Here is a 23,982-nt window from a genome sequence, read left to right as displayed (position 1 = left end):
TCACATTCCAGGATGTCTGGCTCTAGGTCAGTGATCACACACTATTTTATACATAGTAGTGTATATATGTCAATCCCAACCCTCCTATTCATCCTGCCCTGTCCCCCCTTGGTATCCATGTTTGTTCTCTACCTCTGTGTCTCTATTTCTGCTTTGCAAATAAGTTCACCTGTATCATTTTCTAATTTTACATATAAGTGGAATCATATGTGGAATATTATATGACATTTGTTTTTCTCTTTCTGACTTAACTCTGTATGACAGTCTCTAGGTCCATCTACATCATCAGACTACATTTAAATACAGACTACAAATAAACATATTTTGTGGAAAAGAATCACCTTGTTTATGCAGAGGAAATCTCTTTCTGACCAAATAATGTTATTTTGGTTAAAGGTTAGTATAGTGCATTGGGCTACAATAAATTCAAGTAAGTAATTACTCTTACATGTGAACAAAGCTTCTTCTTAAAGGCCACCCTTTGGTTTGCTCGTTCACACATGATCTGTAAAGCACGTTCAGCCAGACCTATCGTTCTCATACAGTGGTGGATTCTGCCAGGTCCAAGCCGGCCTTGGGCAATTTCAAATCCCCTACCTTCACCTGTGAGAAAGAAAGGAGAACATGACCACAGCCTATTTCTTTTGTTATTTACACAAATCCTGAGAAAATAATGAACTATCCTCAATAAAAATGGCATTCCGGTAGGAAAAAAGTAAGTTCTGTAATAAGGTCCACTATACATTTACGGAACTTTGATTTCTAATACATAGAAATGTAAACCACCATCATTAAAAACTTGGATCAGATTCAAGAACTGATCTGAAGTAGGTCTCTTCAGTACCTACTCTGCATAAGTTATTTTGTTAGTGTTGCAATGGTTACCAAGGTAGATAAGACACAGTCCTGAGTTCAGAAACTAGAAGAGGGGCAAGGATGCTAGGGATAAGGGATATGGAGAAGGACAAGAAAGGCATAGGAGGGAAAGGTGTTTGTTCATCATGGTAACCTGAGGGCCTGGCAGGATCAGGGGCTTATTGAATGGATGAGATGAGGAGTACAAGAAACTTCTTGAAAGAGGTGGCATCAGAGATGTTCCTTGAAGGTTGGGTAGGATTCCAACAAGCAAGAGGATGAAGTCATTCAAGGAATACAATGTTCAGAAACTACTGAGGTTTTATTAAAACAAGTAGAGGCTTGAGGATCATGTTTTAGGAAAAAGTATGTTGCTCCAAATTGTATAATTTTTGTATTTAGCTATGTTTTCAATTGATGTGACACCACATCAAATACTTAAATAAAACCTTATTATTGTTATTGTTATTATTACCAAAGGAAATAATTTTCCCTTATAAATGGAGTAAACAAGAAGGAAAGTATCTAAATTATGGTAGACTTCACATCTTTTTCAGATTTTGACCTGAAAATATATATTTTTTAATTACTAGAGAATCATTTGTTCAATTTATCTCACCTAGTATTAAATTGGTGGCAGGAACTCGCACTTGATTAAAGTGGATCTCAAAATGTCCTCCATGGAAATTATCTATGAAATAGAGAATAAGATTTTAGAGAACAAAACGAGGTGACAAAAAGGTAGTCAGAGATAATTAATCTACTGAAGACACTGGAATTTAAAGGCCTCATATGTCAGACATTTCTAGGTAGATCTGAGCCCTGAACCCCCAGTGCTGTGCAGCCCAAAAAACTTATCAACTGTTTAAGAAATTTTAAGAGATTTTAGATATCATTTCATCCAGAGGTTTCTGAATGGATTTTCTGAAATTGTAGAGCTGTGAAAAAGAAGATGGCTCCATAGCTCAAATTAGATCATCTTATTATTGTTTTATTATTGCTTCTTCTTTAAAATTTTTAATATACAGGCTTCCGAAGAAAATTTTGCTTGGGAAAATAAAAAAGGTTCCAATGGTTCAAAATTTGCAAGTGAATTATGTAATTCTTATTTTATTACTGTGGAAACCAATGCCTAAAGATGTGAAGAACCTGCTCGAAGGAACAGAGCAGGTTTAGCATTAGAGACAAAGCCAAGGCTGGACGTGCAAGTATATTTGCTTCCAGTCTAGGCTTGTTTGCCTCTTGAAAACGCGGGCATGTGACAGAGACTGGGAACACATCCACACTTTGTCTTTATATCATCCTTCCTCCTCGCCAAGTTCTGGAGATAATCTCCAGTTAACTCCACACCCTTTTCCTGTCAGAACAGACATTAATAATCAACTCTGTCCACATTATTTCTTTTGGCCTTGGCACAGGGAGTTGGAGAGATGTTGGTGAAACTGTCCTACTGAAATTTGAAACATAGGCTCTACAATGGTGGGAATTAATAGCCAACCAACATTATTAGCCAACCAACAGTCTTTTAGGCTGTTGTTCTACAACCCAACCACTTAACCTGTGGGTACATTTTCTAGCTGCAACCTACAAAAAGTAATCCACCTCTTGAATATTTGCATTAGCCACATTTAACAATAAAGAGAAAGCCAGGGTCACCACAAAACCTAAAGTTCAGTAAACTTTTTTATAACATTTATCATTTGCTGACAGCTACCTAGCTTATTTACATGTCTGTATTTATCCTCTGTCTCTGTCCCCCAGCAAGTAAGCTCCACAAGGGCAGAGATCTTTGTTTCCTGTGTTCACTATTGTATTCTAAGCACCTGTAACACTGCTTGTGTGTGTGCGTGCGTGTTAAGTCGTTTCAGTCATGTCCGACTCTTTGCGACCATATGGACTGTAGCCTGCCAGGCTCCTTTGTCCGTGGGATTATCCAGGCAAGAATACTGGAGTGGGTTGAGTGCTCAACAAATACTTGCAGAGTGAGAAACCTGAGCAGCAAGGAAACAGTGAACATGAGACTGAGTAAAAGTATCCTTGCTTCTTAGACATTCCACCCAAGGACAGAGGAAGGAAAAGTTCTGCATTCAAATCATTCAAAACCCTTTGCTTATTAACTCTTGTAGGTTGATTAAGAAAGTTAAAAATGAGTATTACTGTGAGTTACTTAATTTTTCACATCTATTTCATTAACCCTTCCTCAGTTGCTATGCCTTAAATGCCAGTTTGCCCTTTCCCCAAACCAGAAAAAATGTGGTAGAATGCTGCACCACCTCTCTTTTCATTTGTTCTATTCTGAACTCCACTGGTAATTTATACTAAGGGTCAAAGGATTTCTAAGAATCCATCTCATGCACTAAAATGTTATCTATTTCCTTCAGAGTTACTGCATATTCTAGGTTTTCTACTTGCAAATACACAGATAAGTTGATTGAATACTTACCCAGGTAGCCAAAAACTGTCAAGGGCCTTATTATTTCTACTCCAGGTGTGTTGATAGGAACAAGAATCATGCTGTGTTGTTTGTGTCTGGTCAAAAGAAAAGTAGATGTTAGGAAGTTTGCTAAGTGGAAAAATAAAACAGATGTTAGGTGGAGACTCAACTGTCATCTTTTCATTGTTGCTTTCATGTAATCATGTAAGTAATGATGTCTGGAATAGGAATTGTATAAAAATCATTAAATACATTCAGATGCAGCCTGTGATCTGGAATAACAATGATTTGAAAATATGTGAAAGTTATTTAATTGAGGCTTCTCCTTGCTCAGAATGGTAACTGGGAACTGATATTTAATATATTAAACATTTCAAGATTATTGCCTTGGATCTAAATATCTAATCAGTTAATTACTTACAGACAGTTTTGAAAAAGTTTATATATCTTATAATTGGATCCAAACAGCTTTGAGAATTCAGCAACACTTTTTAAAACAGGAAATTTCACAGTGAAGAATGTATACCAACACTTCCTAAAATGTTTTCTAAATATATCTTTAGCAAAGTAATTGTGAAACAACAGACATATGATATTTAATATCATAATATATTTTATATTATTATAATTTATGAGATTAAATAGTGAATTTTAAGTAAATTGAGTACAAAAAAAGACTGACTCTTATTCCTCATAGATTTCTCAATCACTATTGTTTTATTACCTGGTTTCAGAGTTATTGTTAATTCTTCCCATAACAATTGCAATTTTGCACTTTGGATTCCCAGCTCCTAAAACCAGAGAGACAATGAAAAGAATACATCATAAAAAGAAATTTTTAGTCTGACATTTCACACTAAAGGTTCTAATCTTTCTAAGTTTACCTCTGGAAAAACAAACAAACATATAGGAAGAAAGCCCTTGATCATTAAAAAAAGAAATCCTTATGTACAAAACTGTATAGCACTCAAGAAAATTGACTAACTTAGGCCTAGAATGGACTTTTTCAGTGATAACTGCTGCATGAAAATAACCAGAAGTCAAAGAAGCCATGAAAGAACTGCAGCCCTTAAGACAAAGTGATGGCTCTCCCATTCATACCATTTCAAACATCAGCATGCTAGAAAGACTATGAACTTCTAACGTATTTCCTTCTGTTTAGATCTCATATTCTCTGACCTATGGACAACAGTACCAAACTCACAATATTTACTCCACAACCAGTGACTGAGAAAGACTTAGTTTCCCCAGCCATGGAGTTGGATGAGGGTGAGTCTGTTTCAATTAAACAAACTGAAAAGCATTAATCCATCTACAAACAATAAGAAATTTGAATACTTACTGGATATGTAATGATATTAAGTAATTTTAGATGTGCTAACGACATTATGGTTACGTTTTTAAAAGAGCTCTTATTGAGATGCACACTGAAATGTTCATGAGAGACATAATGCGATATCTGGGATTTATTTCAAAATAATATGTGCAGAGGAGGAAATGGGAATAGGGATGAAGCAAGGTTGGTGCCCTGAAAGTGAATCATGTTTTCTTGCTTCTTCATTTAATGAATAATTTTCCATTTTATTCTGGACATAATGATTGCTTTGTTTTGAAGACTCTGGATTCTGTTCTCTCTCTCTGAAGACGGTTAATGTTATTGTTTTAAGAGGCAATTAACCTAGGTAGAGTCAAACTGCAGAGTCTGTTTCAGTTAAGGTGAATGAGAGGCCACATTTCACTTTAGCTCTTTCATTTAGCTGCAAGGTGCTTTGAGTCTGCCTTGTGAATCACTTTGATTCATGAGTAAGCCAGAGACTTGGGCAAAGCTTACACAGGAAACAGAGCTCTCTTGCTCCTGTTTCCTCCTTTCTTGCAGTCTCACCCTACTCTATCATTTTTCTGGGAGCAATGGCTGCCTTACTATCCTCTAGTTCCTTAGGACACAAAGACCTGCATTATCTAGAGAAGTTTCAGCATTCTCACACCACATTGAGTCCTTCGGCCAAATTCTTAAAATGAGACCTTGAGTCCATCTCATCTTCTAAATTCTGACTCTGCTACAAAATCAGCCTGTCTTTGGTCACTCCACAGACTCTTCAGGTAGTTATTTTTTGTAGTTTAGTTGTTATCTGTGAGAAGGTCAATCTTAGGTGCTTAATCCACCACACCAGAAATGGCACTCCCCTAGAGTTTTTAAAACTTTGCCAAAACCAGGTTTTCACTTCTCTCATGTGATGGTTTCTTAAATCAGGTACCTATCATTAGTGTCAGTTAAAGTTTTAGAAATGCAATGATCACCTCAAAATATGATCACGTAAGAGGCAGAATTAGGAATCTTAGAAGTTTAAAAAATTGTAAATCAATAAAACCAAAAGCTTACCATTCTATTCCCCTCAATTATTCTATATTGTGAATTATACATGTAAAGTAAAATACGGTTAAAGTTAAAATACAATTGTTTTAAAACCAAAGCTCTAATTTGGGTTTTTTCAAATTTAATGGAAACTATTTTTTTTCAATCAGTTCTGAAAGGACTCTTTATAAGAAGGATGTATCAGCTGCTACATCTTCCAGATTTTAGTGAAAAAAGATTTCCCCACTCACATATCTCAAAATTAAGTTTTAAAAATCTCAGATGTTATACTCTTGATGTTGAGTCCACATGACTATCCTCATTTATTGAACCATGTTTGACTTTCCAAATTGTTTAGTTATTTTTACATAAGTGTATCTTTCTGATTTTTACAGGTGCTAATACAGAGAAAATGAATTCCACAATTCTGAGGATCAACCCAAAAAACATTAGGATGATTCAAACAGTAGATGATAAAACTTAAATTTCAATGTGGATATTAATGGAAATTTCTTATCTGAAAACACTGAGCAGAGGGAATTTTTTTATCCTTGATTGACTCCGGTTCTGCAATGTTATGCAATCATGCTTTGATTTTTTCTAGAAATTATAGACAAAAGAATCTTTTCCAGAAAGGCGTATTTTTAATTTTTCAACTGGATATTTTTCCACTTGCAGTTTCTTAGGTTTTACTTGTGGGAAGATTTGAGGCTCTAAGAATGAAGAGTCAGGCCACTTGCCCTATATAACACATTGTCTCCTTGGTGGGTGTACGCCTAAAAATCAGATTAGGACATGATGGTATGACTTGGGGTTCATTTCATTAGAGATCTTTTCTTTGTCCACTTTATCCTGATAATCAAAACCACTTTGGGTACATCTTTTAAGGATTCATGGATCTCAGTCCTTCAAAAGTAAAGTCTTCTCTATAATTCCCTTAAACTCTAACTGAAAGCACTCCTTTTCTAATTCCATATTTTTTCTCTAATATTTCCCAATAGGATTTCTTGTCCTGCTCTTTTTATTATGAAAAATTGTTGCCACAACTTTAAGTACCTAAACAGATTTCAGATATTAGGTAAATTTTGATGAAACTCAAGAAACTAGGAAAAGAATTCTTCAATTCTGCTTTGCCCAATCTAACATGGAAAACAATTCAGATTCTAAAAAAAGTGAAACTTCTAAATTGGCTCTCCTTTTGGGGGTCATTAAATAGAGGAAGTAAGGATGAATACATAAGCTGTAAATTTTGAAATATTTTGATTTAACCTTGATGTTTCAGAAAATGGGAAAACCCTCACACAAATATATCATCTCATCTTAGCTACAAGCAAAATTTGGCAGGTGCAGCCACTGAAATGTCCTTCTTCTAAAGAGTTTTTGTTCTCATGTTATTTTACTTAATGGACAGGATACCAAATGTCAAAAATTAAATATATTAAAGGAAATCTGAATAGATCAGAAAGCATTTAAATATTTATCTGCTGTGTCACAGGCCTTCATAAGTGAAAACAGATGGCACAGATAAAATAATTTTGTTTTTAATCCAGACTGTGTGGTATTTCAAACTGTTCAAGAGCCAGGATTAAGTTAGGCTGAAAGGGACATTTTTCTGATATTTGCTGATGAGTTTTAATTTCACACGTTCTTACAACCACATGACTATCAAACAAAATTATTCTATAACACAAGGAAATATGACAGGTGGAGAAAAACATAACTGTTGAGTATGGATATGGTCTGCAACCATAGGGAAAGTGATATAAACAATAATATAATATGAAGTACAATTAGTCATTTACAAACATCAAGGTTATTTCTACCAATATCGAACTTCTGATATGAAATATATGAACTTCATTTGGTCTTACCATTAATACTAATGAAAAGTGAAAGAGTGAGTCACTCAGTAGTGTCTGACTCTTTGTGCACTGTGGATCGTAGCCCACCAGGCTCCTCTGTCCATGGAATTCTCCAGGGAAGAATACTGGAGTGGGTAGCCATTCCCTTCTTCAGGGTCTCCCACATTGCAGGCAGATTTTAAAAACAATTATGTGTTAACTAACATTTTACAATGAAATTTCCACTTGTTAAAAAAAAAATGTTTATCGTACAGTTAAGGAAAAAAAAAGTGGGCTTCCCTTGTGGCTTAGCTGGTAAAGATTCCACCTGCAATGTGGGAGGCCTGGGTTAGATCCCTGGGTTGGGGAGATCCCCTGGAGAAGGGAAATACTACCCACTCCAGTATTCTAGCCTGGAGAATTCCATGGACTGTATAGTCCATGGGGTTGCAAAGAGTCAGACATGAATGAGCAACTTTTACTTCATTTCACTAAGGAAAAAAAAGAAAATCTCATGTGTTCCCTTGGATTATATGTGCTATTGTTAATAGGGGAAACAACCTTTGAAATTCACTTATTCTTCCTCTAGGAAGGTTTACATTTAAAAAGTATTCTATAAACGTTACATGCTATCACTGCTGCAAAATATAGTTGAATCAAAATCAGGTCCAAATAGATCAGAATTGAAATTTTTAAAAAATTAAATAATCAAGACATAAAAAAAAACTAAAAGAAAAAACAATTTAGTATCTATGAAATTTCTTAATGGAAAAGAAATTTTAAACCTTAAAAATAATAAATGTGGGAATTCTTTTGTGCTTCAGTGGCTAGGAATCCATGCTCTCACTGCCAACGGCCTAGGTTCAATCCTTGTGTGTGGCCAAAAAGAAAAAATAAATTAAAAGGGAAAGACTGATTGGCTGATCTGTATTAAACTACTGTACAGTAAGAAACAAAATTGGGCTTCCCTGGTGGCTCAGCAGTAAAGAATCTTCCTGCCAATGCAGAAGACACAAGTTCAATCTCTGGGTCAGGAAGATCATCTGGAGGAGGAAATGGCAACCCACTCCACGGACAGAGGAGTCTGGTGGACTACTGTTCATGGGGCCACAAATAGTCGGACACGATTTAGCAACTAAACAATAACAACAAAGAAACAAAACTAGAGCAAACAACAACAAAAAAACCCAACAATTTAGGAAAAATATCTCACATACAGTTGGCAAGAGAAGGGGAATGGTACTGAACTGGTACTGAATTACAAGTTTTTTAAGACAGCAAAATGGTAGTGGAACAAGACATCCAACTGGCAATGCTCTAGGGAAACAGATACTTTCATACATTACTGGTGAGAGTACAAAGTAATACCATCCCTATGAAGTACAATTTGGCAACATCCATCAAAATTACAGATTCACTTAGTCCTTAATCCACCTATTCAACTTCTGAGATTTATCCTACAGATGTAGCTGCTTCTGAACTTCCTAGGTGTTGCTAGTGGTAAAGAACCCACCTGCCAATGCAGGAGATATAAGAGATGCAGGTTCAGTCCCTGGGTCGGGAAGATCCCCTGGAGAAGGGCATGGCAGCCCACTCCAGTATTCTTGCCTGGAGAGTCCCATGGACAGAGAAGCCTGGTGGGCTACAGTTCATAGGGTCACAAAGACTCAAACATGACTAAAGTGACTTAGCACGCATGAATGAACTGAGAGAGGAAAGAATTGGGCATAAATCAGTATCCACCAACAGAAGACAATTATATGGATGTGTGCATATAATGGAACCCTTCTTAAAAGAATAAGAAAACATTCTAAGCAATGATTTGAAAGAACTCTAAGATTATTCTATGGAATGCTATCTTTAGTTGTAACAAGAAAAGTGATAGTTAGACATGGTTAGTCCCATTCTTCAAAATCCCTCAGTAAGATAAGATTAAGTACAACCTTCTACTACATCTCCAAAGATTCTCTCTATAACATTATTTGTAAAAGCAAAACACTAGAAAAATCTTATAACAGTTGAATAGTAAGGCAAATTATGATAATCCACACAACAAAATATTATTTAGCTACTAAAAATGTCATTTATAGGGAGTTTGACATAACATGAAAATGGTTAAGCAAAAATGCTAAGTAAAAAACTCATATACAGGACTTCTCTGGTGATCCAGTGGTTAAGACTCCACACTTCCAGTGTAGCAGTCATGGGTTTGATACATGGTGAGGGAACCAAGATCCCACAAGCCATGCAGCATGGTCAATGCCCCCCTGCCCCAAAAAACCCCACCCCCCCAAATCATATAAAACAGTAATTCATTTTTTAAAATTTTATTTTATTTTTAAACTTTACAATATTATATTGGTTTTGCCAAATATTGAAATGAATCTGCCCAGGTACACATGTGTTCCCCATCCTGAACCCTCCTCCCTCCTCCCTCCCCATACCATCCTTCTGGGTCGTCCAAGTGCACCAGCCCCAAGCATCCAGTATTGTGCATCGAACCTGGACTGGCAACTCATTTCATACATGATATTATACATGTTTCAATGTCATTCTCCCAAATCTTCCCACCCTCTCCCTCTCCCACAGAGTCCATAAGACTGTTCTATACATCAGTGTCTCTTTTGCTGTCTCATACACAGGGTTATTGTTACCATCTTTCTAAATTCCATATATATGCATTAGTATACTGTATTGGTGTTTTTCTTTCTGGCTTACTTCACTCTGTATAATAGGCTCCAGTTTCATCCACCTCATTAGAACTGATTCAAATGAATTCTTTTTAATGGCTGAGTAATACTCCATTGTGTATATGTACCATAGCTTTCTTATCCATTCATCTGCTGAGGGACATCTAGGTTGCTTCCATGCCCTGGCTATTATAAACAGTGCTGCGATGAACATTGGAGTACACGTGTCTCTTTCCCTTCTGGTTTCCTAAGTGTGTATGCCCAGCAGTGGGATTGCTGGATCATAAGGCAGTTCTATTTCCAGATTTTTAAGGAATCTCCACACTGTTCTCCATAGTGGCTATCCTAGTTTGCATTCCCACCAACAGTGTAAGAGGGTTCCCTTTTCTCCACACACTCTTCAGCATTTATTGCTTGTAGACTTTTGGATCGCAGCCATTCTGACTGGCATGAGATGGTACCTCATTGTGGTTCTGATTTGCATTTCTCTGATAATGAGTGATGTTGAGCATCTTTTCATGTGTTTGTTAGTCATCTGTATGTCTTCTTTGGAGAAATGTCTATTTAGTTCTTTGGCCCATTTTTTGATTGGGTCATTTATTTTTCTGGAATTGAGTTGTAGGAGTTGCTTGTATATTTTTGAGATTAGTTGTTTGTCAGTTGCTTCATTTGCTATTATTTTCTCCCATTCCGAAGGCTGTCTTTTCACCTTGCTAATAGTTTCCTTTGTTGTGCAGAAGCTTTTAAGTTTAACTAGGTCCCATTTGTTTATTTTTGCTTTTATTTCCAATATTCTGGGAGATGGGTCATAGAGATTCTGCTGTGATGTATGTTGGAGAGTGTTTTGCCTATGTTCTCCTCTAGGAGTTTTATAGTTTCTGGTCTTATGTTTAGATCTTTAATCCATTTTGAGTTTATTTTTGTGTATGGTGTTAGAAAGTGTTCTAGTTTCATTCTTTTACAAGTGGTTGACCAGTTTTCCCAGCACCACTTGTTAAAGAGATTGTCTTTTCTCCATTGTATATTCTTGCCTCCTTTGTCAAAGATAAGGTGTCCATATGTGCGTGGATTTATCTCTGGGCTTTCTATTTTGTTCCATTGATCTATATTTCTGTCTTTGTGCCAGTACCATACTGTCTTGATGACTGTGGCTTTGTAGTAGAGCCTGAAGTCAGGTAGGTTGATTCCTCCAGTTCCATTCTTCTTTCTCAAGATAGCTTTGGCTATTCGAGGTTTTTTGTATTTCCATACAAATTGTGAAATTATTTGTTCTAGCTCTGTGAAGAATACTGTTGGTAGCTTGATAGGGATTGCATTGAATCTATAAATTGCTTTGGGTAGTATACTCATTTTCACTATATTGATTCTTCCAATCCATGAACATGGTATATTTCTCCATCTATTAGTGTCCTCTTTGATTTCTTTCACCAGTGTTTTATAGTTTTCTATATATAGGTCTTTAGTTTCTTTAGGTAGATATATTCCTAAGTATTTTATTCTTTCCGTTGCAGTGGTGAATGGAATTGTTTCCTTAATTTCTCTTTCTGTTTTCTCATTATTAGTGTATAGGAATGCAAGGGATTTCTGTGTGTTGATTTTATATCTTGCAACTTTACTATAATCATTAATTAGTTCTAGTAATTTTCTGGTGGAGTCTTTAGGGTTTTCTATGTAGAGTCATCTGCAAATAGTGAGAGTTTTACTTCTTCTTTTCCAATTTGGATTCCTTTTATTTCTTTTTCTGCTCTGATTGCTGTGGCCAAAACTTCCAAAACTATGTTGAATAGTAATGGTGAAAGTGGGCACCCTTGTCTTGTTCCTGACTTTAGAGAAAATGCTTTCAATTTTTCACCATTGAGGATAATGTTTGCTGTGGGTTTGTCATATATAGCTTTTATTATGTTGAGGTATGTTCCTTCTATTCCTGCTTTCTGGAGAGTTTTTATCATAAATGGATGTTGAATTTTGTCAAAGGCTTTCTCTGCATCTATTGAGATAATCATATGGTTTTTATTTTTCAATTTGTTAATGTGGGGTATTAAATTGATTGATTTGCGGATATTGAAGAATCCTTGCATCCCTGGGATAAAGCCCACTTGGTTATGGTGTATGATCTTTTTAATGTGTTGTTGGATTCTGATTGCTAGAATTTTGTTAAGGATTTTTGCATCTATGTTCATCAGTGATATTGGCCTGTAGTTTTCTTTTTTTGTGGGATCTTTGTCCGGTTTTGGTATTAGGGTAATGGTGGCCTCATAGAATGAGTTTGGAAGTTTACCTTCTTCTGCAATTTTCTGGAAGAGTTTGAGTAGGATAGGTGTTAGCTCTTCTCTAAATTTTTGGTAGAATTCAGCTGTAAAGCCATCTGGACCTGGGCTTTTGTTTGCTGGAAGATTTTTGATTACAGTTTCAATTTCCGTGCTTCTGATGGGTCTGTTAAGATTTTCTATTTCTTCCTGGTCCAGTGTTGGAAAGTTGTACTTTTCTAAGAATTTGTCCATTTCTTCCACGTTGTCCATTTTATTGGCATATAATTGTTGAGAGTAGTCTCTTATGATCCTTTGCATTTGTGTTGTCTGTTGTGATCTCTCCATTTTCATTTCTGATTTTATTGATTTGATTTTTCTCCCTTTGTTTCTTGATGAGTCTGGCTAATGGTTTGTCAATTTTATTTATCCTTTCAAAGAACCAGCTTTTGGCTTTGTTGATTTTTGCTATGGTCTCTTTTGTTTCTTTTGCATTTATTTCTGCCCTAATTTTTAAGATTTCTTTCCTTCTACTAACCCTGGGGTTCTTCATTTCTTCCTTTTCTAGTTGCTTTAGGTGTAGAGTTAGGTTATTTATTTGATTTTTTTCTTGTTTCTTGAGGTGTGCTTGTATTGCTATGAACTTTCCCCTTAGGACTGCTTTTACAGTGTCCCACAGGTTTTGGGTTGTTGTGTTTTCATTTTCATTCGTTTCTATGCAAATTTTTATTTCTTTTTTGATTTCTTCTGTGATTTGTTGGTTATTCAGCAGCGTGTTGTTCAGCCTCCATATGTTGGAATTTTTAATAGTTTTTCTTGTGAGATCTACTCTTACTGCATTGTGGTCAGAGAAGATGTTTGGAATGATTTCTATTTTTTTGAATTTACCAAGGCTAGATTTATGGCCCAGGATGTGATCTATCCTGGAGAAGGTTCCACGTGCGCTTGAGAAAAAGGTGAAATTCATTGTTTTGGGATGAAATGCCCTATAGATATCAATTAGGTCTAACTCGTCTATTGTATCATTTAAAGTTTGTGTTTCCTTGTTAATTTTCTGTTTAGTTGATCTATCCATAGGTGTGAGTGGGGTATTAAAGTCTCCCACTATTATTGTGTTATTGTTAATTTCTCCTTTCATACTTGTTAGCATTTGTCTTACATATTGCGGTGCTCCCGTGTTGGGTGCATATATATTTATAATTGTTATATCTTCTTCTTGGATTGATCCTTTGATCATTATGTAGTGACCATCTTTGTCTCTTTTCACAGCCTTTGTTTAAACTAATACAATTATGTAAAGTTTAAAAATAAAATAAAATTAGAAAAAAAAAATAAAGTCTATTTTATCTGATATGAGTATTGGTACTCCTGCTTTCTTTTGGTCCCTATTTGCATGGAAAATCTTTTTCCAGCCCTTCACTTTCAGTCTGTATATGTCCCCTGTTTTGAGGTGGGTCTCTTGTAGACAGCATATGTAGGGGTCTTGTTTTTGTATCCATTCAGCCAGTCTTTGTCTTTTGGTTGGGGCATTCAACCCATTTACGTTTAAGGTAATTACTGATAAGTATGATCCCGTTGCCATTTACTTTATTGTTTTGGGTTCGAATTTATACACCGTTTTTGTGTTTCCTGTCTAGAGAATATCCTTTAGTATTTGTTGGAGAGCTGGTTTGGTGGTGCTGAATTCTCTCAGCTTTTGCTTGTCTGAGAAGCTTTTGATTTCTCCTTCATATTTGAATGAGATCCTTGCTGGGTACAATAATCTGGGCTGTAGGTTATTTTCTTTCATCACTTTAAGTATGTCTTGCCATTCCCTCCTGGCTTGAAGAGTTTCTACTGAAAGATCAGCTGTTATCCTTATGGGAATTACCTTGTGTGTTATTTGTTGTTTTTCCCTTGCTGCTTTTATTTTTTTTTTCCTTGCTGCTTTTAATATTTGTTCTTTGTGTTTGATCTTTGTTAATTTGATTAATATATGTCTTGGGGTGTTTCGCCTTGGGTTTATCCTGTTTGGGACTCTCTGGGTTTCTTGGACTTGGGTGATTATTTCCTTCCCCATTTTAGGGAAGTTTTCAACTATTATCTCCTCAAGTATTTTCTCATGGTCTTTCTTTTTGTCTTCTTCTTCTGGGACCCCTATGATTTGAATGTTGTAGCATTTAATATTGTCCTGGAGGTCTCTGAGATTGTCCTCATTTCTTTTAATTCATTTTTCTTTTTTTCTCTCTAATTCATTTATTTCTACCATTCTAATTCACTCCTCCTATCTTCTGCCTCTGTTATTCTACTATTTGTTGCCTCTAGAGTGTTTTTAATTTCATTTATTGCATTATTCATTATATATTGACTCTATATTATTTCTTCTAGGTCCTTGTTAAACGTTTCTTGCATCTTCTCAATCCTTGTCTCCAGGCTATTTATCTGTGATTCCATTTTGGTTTCAAGATTTTGGATCAATTTCACTATTATTATTTGGAATTCTTTATCAGGTAGATTCTCTATCTCTTCCTCTTTTGTTTGGTTTGGTGGGCATTTATCCTGTTCCTTTATCTGCTGGGTATTCCTCTGTCTCTTCATCTTGTTTAAATTGCTGAGTTTGGGGTGTCCTTTCTGTATTCTGGCAGTTTGTGGAGTTCTCTTTATTGTGGTGTTTCCTCGCTGTGTGTGGGTTTGTACAGGTGGCTTGTCAAGGTTTCTTGGTTAGGGAAGCTCATGTCGGTGTTCTGGTGGGTGGAGCTGTATTTCTTCTCTCTGGAGTGCAATGAAGTGTCCCGTAATAAGTTATGAGATGTCTATGGTTTTGGGGTGACTTTGGGCAGCCTGTATCTTGGAGCTCAGGGCTGTGTTCCTTTGTTGCTGGAGAATTTGCTTGGTATGTCTTGCCGTGGAACTTGTTGGCCCTTGTGTGGTGCTTGGTTTCAGTGTAGGTATGAAGGTGTTTGATGAGCTCCTGTCAATTAATGTTCCCTGGAGTCAGGAGTTCCCTGGAGTCAGGGTTTGGACTTAAGCCTCCTGCTTCCAGTTATCGGTCCTATTTTTACAGTCTTTTCAAAACTTCTCCTTCTATATAGCACCATTGATAAAACATCTCGTTTCGAAGACTTGGGTTGCTTTTCTGGGTGCCTGATGTCCTCTGTCGGCATTCAGAAGTTGTTTTGTGGAATTTACTCGGCGTTTAAATGTTCTTTTGATGAATTTGTGGGGGAGAAAGTGTTCTCCCTGTCCTACTCCTCCGCCATCTTAGCTCCTCCCCTAAAACATTAATTCAATATGTAGTATGGATATTAAAGAGTTGGATGTGACTGAGCATGCACACACACACCCACCTGCCTGTGGTAACCACATATCTGATCTCTTTTTTTTTTAATGGTTGCTTGTTTTCAAAGTACAATTGACCTATGACTTTATATTAGTTCCCATTATATGACATAGTGATTGGATATTTTTATACATTTTCAAGTGACCACTATGATAAATCTAGTTACGATATGCCACCATACAAAAATTACTTATTGACTATACACACTGTACATTTCATCCCCATGATTCATTTACTTTGCAACTGGAAGTTTGTAATTCCTTCTTAAGAATTTGTAATCTCTTAATCTCCCTCACCTATTTCTTTCCCCCTGTCTTCCTCCTCCCATCTGGTAAACATCTGTTTTTTGTTTGTATCTATAACTTTCTGTTTTGTTTAATGCTTGTTCATTTGTTTTGTGACAATATTTTAAATAGAATAGTCAGAGGTTGCCTCAATGAGGAGGTGGTGATTGGACAAAGACTTGAAAGACATGAGGGAGTGAACCGTGTGGATATTAAAAGAAAGCACATTCCAGGCAGATTGAAGAGTCAGTACAAAAGCCCTAAGAAGGAATGTGCCTGGTACATTTCAAAACAGCATGGAGGCTGGTGCGGCAGAATAAGCCAGGAAAGGGGTGAGTAAAAGGAAATAAGTCAGAGAGGTAATGAGGGATGGAGGCAGACCTGTGGGAACTTGTAGATCATTCTAAGAATTTAGTGGAAGGTCGCTTGTTTGCTTCCACCTGGCCTCAAAATACATAAGGAAAAAAAAGAATAAAAGGTAAGAGAAAGTGAAAGACCAGAGAGTCTAGAGAGGGTGTGCATGTATGCTCAGTTGCGTCTGACTCTTTTTGACTCCCTAGACTCCTGCCAGGCTCCTCTGCTCATGGGATTTCCTAGACAACAATTCTGGAGTGGGTTGCCATTTCCTACCCCAGGGGATCTTCCCTGCTCAGGGATCGAACCTACGTTTCCTGCATCTCCTGCATTGGGAGGCTGATTCTTTACCACTGAGCTGAAGAAAGAATTCAAAGGGCCTGGATTCCATCTTAGGCCTGTTCATGCTGATCATGCTTGGCCACCTTTCCAATAGACTCTGAACTCTGTGTTTAGTACCTATGAAAACAACAACAGAAGGATAAGACCCCCTCCAGACAGGGGAACCTTGAAGATCATATCTAGGTTACTCATCACCTAAGAGAAAACATACATTTATCACCCCTTCCTCCAGACAGGCCATAAATTTTTCTGTATCTATTGGAGTGTAACCTTGGATTTATTGATTATTGGCTAATTGTTTGACTGTTTGAGCACATGAGCACATAGCACATGAATGATGGGGTTATTTGGATTGTATTTTCCTTGGTTTATGTAAGTCTCAAGGAATTTGGGGTGGTGGGTTCGGACATGTACACATGGGGTATAAAAGATTTTCACAAATGCTGGTTGGGGTCCTTGACTAAGAGGAGACTCTGCCTTGGGCCCACCGGTCTAATAAACTGCACTCCACTATCTGCATTGTCCTTCTGAGTCAGTTTGTTTCCTGGAATGCATGGCTACAACCGAGCCACCTGGGAAGCCCCTAGAGAGGACAGGGATAATATTAAGAGCAGTATCCTTCATAAGAGATCAGAATAATGATCAGCTATGGTCAGCAGCAGAGATGCCTCCTTTGAAGAATTGTGCTAGAGCCTCCTACGAAAGGCTGAAAATACTCATCTCTTAGCAAAGTTGCCCTCAGTGAATTCACATTGGTAGCTGAAACTGGCCATGGAGTGAGTATTTACACCATGAAGAATGGCAAACACTGCAAATCTAGGTAGTTTTTTTCTGGGTGAGATGATTTAGCTGCATGCAAATAACTCTTCCTCAAAGACTGGTAGATAACAAGGAGGAGAACCTGGCTGTACCCTCAGACACACAAGTGAAAGGTGAAGACCTCAGTGACCTAGAGCTTCTTTTCTGTGAACCAACAGGAATGTTAGATCAACTGCTTAGAGAAAAAAAGGTATGGGTCTGAAATAACTTCTGAAGGTAGAGACTAAGCCTAGTTTCCTCTGAGAAAGTAAATAAGGGAACTGTCATGCAAATGTGAGGAGAGTCCAGGTCAAACAGCCTACTAGTGTTAAATCTGCATACATTTCTTTCTCTAACTTTCATTTGTTTGGAAATGGGTGGAGGGGGAGACAGTTGAGATAGGCTTCCCAGACAGAAGGATGTGAAAAGTTTGTGTCTGGTCATTGAAGATTACAAGAAGGCACAAGAATTTAAAGTAATGGGGAAAGGCATACTCTGGGGTCAATGACAGAGGAGGAGTTCAGTGAAGCCAAGGAGAGTCTCACAGTTTAAATATTAAAATATAAAATGATCTGGTATAAAAATTTTAATTCTACTATAAATGCTTAATGATTACTCAGAATTTATTTTTGATAATTTAATCTTCAAAAAGATAATTGTCTGAGTTACAGTCATTTTTGTTTTACAGTTTTCGTCTAGATACTACCTACAAGTACTTATTAGCTGCCTTGAGGTGCTCTGGTGAATTCTCTTGGTTTGGCAGTCAGTACCTCAGCTGCAGGCATGTTCCCATTCCCTTCAGTTAAGTGGAAACTTGGAAAGGTCTGTAGCTTTTGAAACAAGATTGAATTCCTTCAAGTTTATAACCAAAGATATTTAAGAACTTGGATATGACTTCACAGGACGGTTAAACATAAATAAAAGATCAAGTGCTCACAAGATTACATTTCCGGAAAGCCCTCCTGGATGTAAGACAAAGGCGGGGTGTAGAAACGAAAACAAAAGTAGTCTGAGTTAGAGAGTGTCATTTGATTTTACTCTCTGCATTCAAGACTGCTCCTGTCTGCCTACTGAAACAGGTTGGTTTTTTTCTTTCTTCTTCATTCAGAGTTAGATATGACTTTTTTTAAAAGTCCAAAGATTTTGTATATTTATCTATGCAGAGGGAGTCGAGGCATAAAAGTTTACAGGTGCAAAAAAGAGCTATTTGAAAAGTTTTACACTTCAACCTTAAAAATATGAATATAGCAAGAATAAAATATTATTTTAATACCATTATTTGCCTATAAAGCTTTGTTAATAACAGGTTTTGCTATACCATTTTTTCTTGCTTTGTTTTATAAACACCAATTTTTTAAATTCTTGTAATAATTATAAAGGCATTTAAATGTGTTTCTATTTATCTGCCAGAAGGATCATTTCTGCAAATAATTTCCAGTCCTATTTTTATTTACTCATATTTTTAGTATGATTAATTCTTTTAAAATATCTTTCCTTAATATCTTATACTGTTTGGCCACATTATACCTTATCACCAGGTTCAAGATTTCTGTGATAAAAGAGAAGGAAAGAACAAAGTTCATATTGTGTTAATAATTAACATATAAGAGAATGAACACTAGAGTGGTCTTCTAGATTGGAACTTTTCACATAACTTTTCAAATAACTATAAGGATAAAAGTCATTTAAAATTGTGAGCACCTGGTTTTTACAAAATGAAAGCAGTTCTATGTGGTATTTTTCCTCTATGTGACCTTCTTCATTTTGCTTTACTCATTTACAAAAGGTTAGCAAGTATAAGAATATTCTTTTGAAAATGTAGCATAAGCTGGTGTACTGTTTTGAAAATAATTTCTTCATTAATGATTCTATAAGAACATTTGATATTCTTCCAAGGACAAAAAATATCCCAAGGAAGACAGAAGGGCTAAGGAAAAAGCATAACAAAGCTTAGCACTATAATAAAAATGCTAAAAGTAATTATTATATATATTTTAAAATGTGAATTTTGTGCAAGCTTATCTTAATACTACAGGGTATTAATTGACAACATAGTAGAATAACTTAATGATGAGACACAAGATTCCTGGAATATCATCTTTCTATTCCTAAAGTAACAGCTTTATACTTACTAGTAAACGTTATAGTTGATAAATATTTGCTGGCCACCTAGAGTGTACCAGTCACTGTCTTCAGTTATTAATTACAAACAGAAATCCAATAGGTCACAGTCTTAGGGAACTTAGATCATAGAGGGAAAAGGTAGTCTGGGAAACTGCACAGGACCAGGTCAGTTCTTTGATATGTAGATACAGTTGATACATACAGTTATTGGATTGGGAAAGTCTTCCAGAAAGGTGAAATTTGAGTTAACTGAATAGGAAATGGCCTTTCAAGGGACGGGAAGGAAATAGTATATCAGATAAAAGAAGAGAATGAGTAACGATGTAAATGCATACTATGGCATGGTGTGTGCCCAAAAACCACTGGCAAATCAGTACTGTCATCATCTACAGTGTAAGGTGTACAGTAGAGGGTGTACAGGAACCATGGGTAGGACTACATTATGGAGCCTTGGGTATCATGGTAAAGAACTTAGATTGTATCTTTCAGAGAGATGTGTCTTTTAGGTGAGGAGCTAAGCAGGAGAGTGATAAGACTGATATTTTAGAGATAGAGCACACTGATGGCAGTAAGAAAAATGTTTTTGACAAGGAAGTGGTAAGAAGGAATGAGAACAGTAGGATACCAGTTGGGAAGACATTGTCATAGGCCAGGTAATAATGTGGATGAATTATGTGAAAAGGAAGAGACAGATTTGAGACCTATTTGGAAGGTAAAATCAGAATTTAGGGGCAGACTGAAAATCTGGGATGAAGGGATGAAGAGAGGAATCAAGGATGGTGCAGGCTTAAGGCTTAGGTGACTAGTGGAATAACAGTTCTATCAAATAGTAGTTTACAATCAGCATGCAGTGGCAAGTTTTGGAGGGAAGCTAACTCGAGGAGACTTTGTTTTATAAAAGCCAACAACTAAAATTAAGTACAATTCTGAGATAATTTATTTAACTTAATCTAAAATAAATTCATGAATAAATATAAGTAAAATATTTATTTTAAATAATTCATTTTAATTTATTGTTGATATACTGCATAAGAATCACAAAGTTGTGTATGTACAAGTTTTAGGGCTTAATGATTAAGAACATTTCCCAGGGTATTATTTTTTTTATCTTCCCTCTGTAAATCCCATTTCCTGTACAGACTTGTAAAAACAAGCAATGAAAAACTACTCTTGAGGATATACTCTAATGTGACTTCCATTAAAGAGTTTCAAAGAGTGGCAGACTCAGGCTCACATATGGTATAACAACAAACTATTCTCTAATAAAAGCATAAAACATATGCTAGAGCAAAAGTATTTCCATTTAAACAATATTAAAATAAATATGCTGTATTCTTTTTGCCATTTAGATTGGAACCATGGCTTTGGAATACAACCAGTCAACAGATTACTATTATGAGGAAAATGAAATGAATGACACTCATGACTATAGTCAGTATGAAGTGATCTGTATAAAAGAAGAGGTCAGAAAATTTGCAAAAGTTTTCCTACCTGCCTTCTTCACAATAGCTTTCATCATTGGACTTGCAGGCAATTCCACTGTAGTGGCGATTTATGCCTATTACAAAAAGCGGAGAACCAAAACAGATGTGTACATCTTGAATTTGGCAGTCGCGGATTTATTCCTTCTATTCACTTTGCCTTTTTGGGCAGTTAATGCAGTTCATGGGTGGGTTTTAGGGAAAATCATGTGCAAAGTCACTTCAGCCTTGTACACAGTCAATTTTGTGTCTGGAATGCAGTTTCTGGCTTGTATCAGCACAGACAGATACTGGGCAGTAACTAAAGCTCCCAGTCAATCGGGAGTGGGAAAACCATGCTGGGTCATCTGTTTCTGCGTCTGGGTGGCTGCCATCTTGCTGAGTATCCCTCAGTTGGTTTTTTATACAGTAAATCATAAAGCTAGGTGTGTTCCCATCTTTCCATACCACCTAGGAACATCAATGAAAGCATCAATTCAAATCCTGGAAATCTGCATTGGATTTATAATACCCTTTCTTATCATGGCAGTGTGCTACTTCATCACGGCAAAGACACTCATCAAGATGCCTAACATTAAAAAATCTCAGCCCCTCAAAGTTCTGTTCACAGTGGTCATAGTTTTCATTGTCACTCAATTACCTTATAATATTGTCAAGTTCTGCCAAGCCATAGACATCATCTACTCCCTGATCACTGACTGTGACATGAGCAAACGCATGGACGTTGCCATCCAAATCACAGAGAGTATTGCACTCTTTCACAGCTGCCTCAACCCAGTCCTGTATGTTTTCATGGGAACCTCTTTTAAAAACTACATCATGAAAGTTGCCAAGAAATACGGATCCTGGAGAAGACAAAGACAAAATGTGGAGGAGATTCCTTTCGAATCTGAAGATGCTACAGAGCCAACCAGTACTTTCAGCATTTAAATATAAGACCCATCTGTCTCTTGCTTCAATACACATGAATGATGCTTCCCGCTGAGAACATCTGCATCTGCATCAAACATCTGCATTTTTCAGAAATTCAAATTTCAAACACTGTGGTGGCAACTTGTAGCAAAGAAGAGGTTGGGGTGGGAAAGGGGAGTGGGGTAGAAGCCAAGAAAAAGAAGAAACAAAATAATAAATTCATAAAACACAGAAATTAAAGCTAACAATATAAGAAAATAGTATTAACAGTCACACATAAGAAAAACACTACAAGTTAGGTCATCTAAAACAGATTATTAAAGAGGTTTAATTTAAGGGTCATTTACAGTTATTTTAAATTATCTAAATTTTAACATAACAATTTTCCTGCATAATTTTAATACTTGAATAATCATGCAGCAACATTTAATGACTTTTTCTTTTTCCTGTTCCTAATTTGTAAGTGATTTCATAAAACTTCAGAAAGAGTAAAAATTAGCAATCAAAAATAAAAAAATAATCTTTCTGGCTGTCTTTTTCTTTCTCCTGTTTCTAATGTGTAAGTGATTTCATAAAACTCCAGAAAGAATAAAAACTAGCAAAGGAAAAAAAAAAAAGCTTTTCTGGCCATTTTAATGTATTACTAGTAAGTTTCTTAACATACAATTTACTTTTATGTCAACTTTCTTTAGTAATAAGCTGGTTATCCTATTAGACTTATCATGTATACTCTAGAAGCAATCCTCAGACAAGCACAGGTTTTAATTTTTATAATTGCCTAAAGGACTTATCCACTTATGTGATTCTATTACTGAAGGTTTACTAAATATTTTCCTATATGTAAAGACTATTATTTATCACTCAAACACTTGTATTTTTCAGCAATGAAAATATGTACCACAAATAAATTTTAATAACATGTACTGCTTACCTCTTCAAAAATTATATATAGATTATTATCGTTCAGGTAATATGCCCCTACTAAAATTTAATTTTGGTAGAAATGACAATGGCTAAACATGGTGTGCATTTTACCTCACAAACTGTAAAAAAAAAATAGATGTTTTCTGCTCTTAAATTAAACATTGCCTAATCAAGACATTATTTTAAGATTACTTTCCTTTTATCAGTTCAGTTCAGTTCACTTCAGTCGCTCAGTCGTGTCCGACTCTTTGCGACCCCATGAATCGCAGCACGCCAGGCCTCCCTGTCCATCACCAACTCCCGGAGTTCACTCAGACTCACGTCCATCGAGTCAGTGATGCCATCCAGCCATCACATCCTCTGTTGTCCCCTTCTCCTCCTGCCCCCAATCCCTCCCAGCATCAGAGTCTTTTCCAGTGAGTCAACTCTTCACATCAGGTGGCCAAAGTATTGGAGTTTCAGCTTTAGCATCAGTCCTTCCAAAGAACACCCAGGACTGGTCTCCTTTAGAATGGACTGGTTGATCTCCTTGCAGTCCAAGGGACTCTCAAGAGTCTTCTCCAACACCACAGTTCAAAAGCATCAATTCTTCAGCGCTCAGCTTTCTTCCTTTTATCAACTATTTCTAAATTTGAAAATGCTTTCAAAGGTAGAATTTAAAGAACTGTGGTCATGAAATGAATAACTATGTATCTTATTATTCTAGCACAGCATCTGGCATGAAGGATCATTATGAATACTCACCACTGCTCCACCATTTCTTGCCATTAATTATGTAGCTGTCTCCATCTCGCTGGATGCTACATTCAATATTCGTGGCATCACTTGAAGCTACATCGGGCTCTACAAATAAGCAAAGGCTGAATTTACAGGCAGGCAGATACCACTGGTTTATAAAAGACACTTAAAGAAATGTGAACTCTCTGATGACAGAGGCATCTTTGTCTTTTTCATCTTCCTAATATTACACATAGTAGGTATTCAATAAATGTGCACTGAGAGAATGAATGAAATATTTAGAACAA

The 23,982-nt window shown here is 36.3% G+C and overlaps 2 protein-coding genes across 2 annotated transcripts in view; one reads left to right on the top strand and one right to left on the bottom strand.

Moving 5' to 3' along the window:
• The window catches only part of ACAD11 (acyl-CoA dehydrogenase family member 11), a 119,025-nt gene that overhangs the window by 21,287 nt on the left and 73,756 nt on the right, over positions 1 to 23,982 (bottom strand). Inside the window, exons 13-17 of the mRNA XM_061421338.1 lie at positions 23,702 to 23,800; positions 4,014 to 4,080; positions 3,299 to 3,384; positions 1,475 to 1,546; positions 449 to 603 (exon numbers count right to left, since the gene is read on the bottom strand). Coding sequence (XP_061277322.1) covers positions 449 to 603; positions 1,475 to 1,546; positions 3,299 to 3,384; positions 4,014 to 4,080; positions 23,702 to 23,800 — 479 coding nt within the window. The remainder of the gene's footprint in view (positions 1 to 448; positions 604 to 1,474; positions 1,547 to 3,298; positions 3,385 to 4,013; positions 4,081 to 23,701; positions 23,801 to 23,982) is intronic.
• On the top strand, positions 18,496 to 23,128 carry ACKR4 (atypical chemokine receptor 4). The gene is made up of 2 exons (XM_061421395.1): positions 18,496 to 18,595; positions 20,990 to 23,128. The coding sequence occupies exon 2, from the start codon at positions 20,999 to 21,001 to the stop codon at positions 22,049 to 22,051; it is 1,053 nt and encodes a 350-aa protein (XP_061277379.1). The 5' UTR covers positions 18,496 to 18,595; positions 20,990 to 20,998; the 3' UTR covers positions 22,052 to 23,128.

The sequence above is a fragment of the Bos javanicus genome, chromosome 1 (genome assembly GCF_032452875.1).
Source record: "Bos javanicus breed banteng chromosome 1, ARS-OSU_banteng_1.0, whole genome shotgun sequence".
In the NCBI taxonomy this organism is placed as follows: domain Eukaryota; kingdom Metazoa; phylum Chordata; class Mammalia; order Artiodactyla; family Bovidae; genus Bos; species Bos javanicus.
The sequence above is the reverse complement of the archived record's forward strand: the minus strand, read 5'-3'. Positions and strand labels throughout refer to the sequence as shown.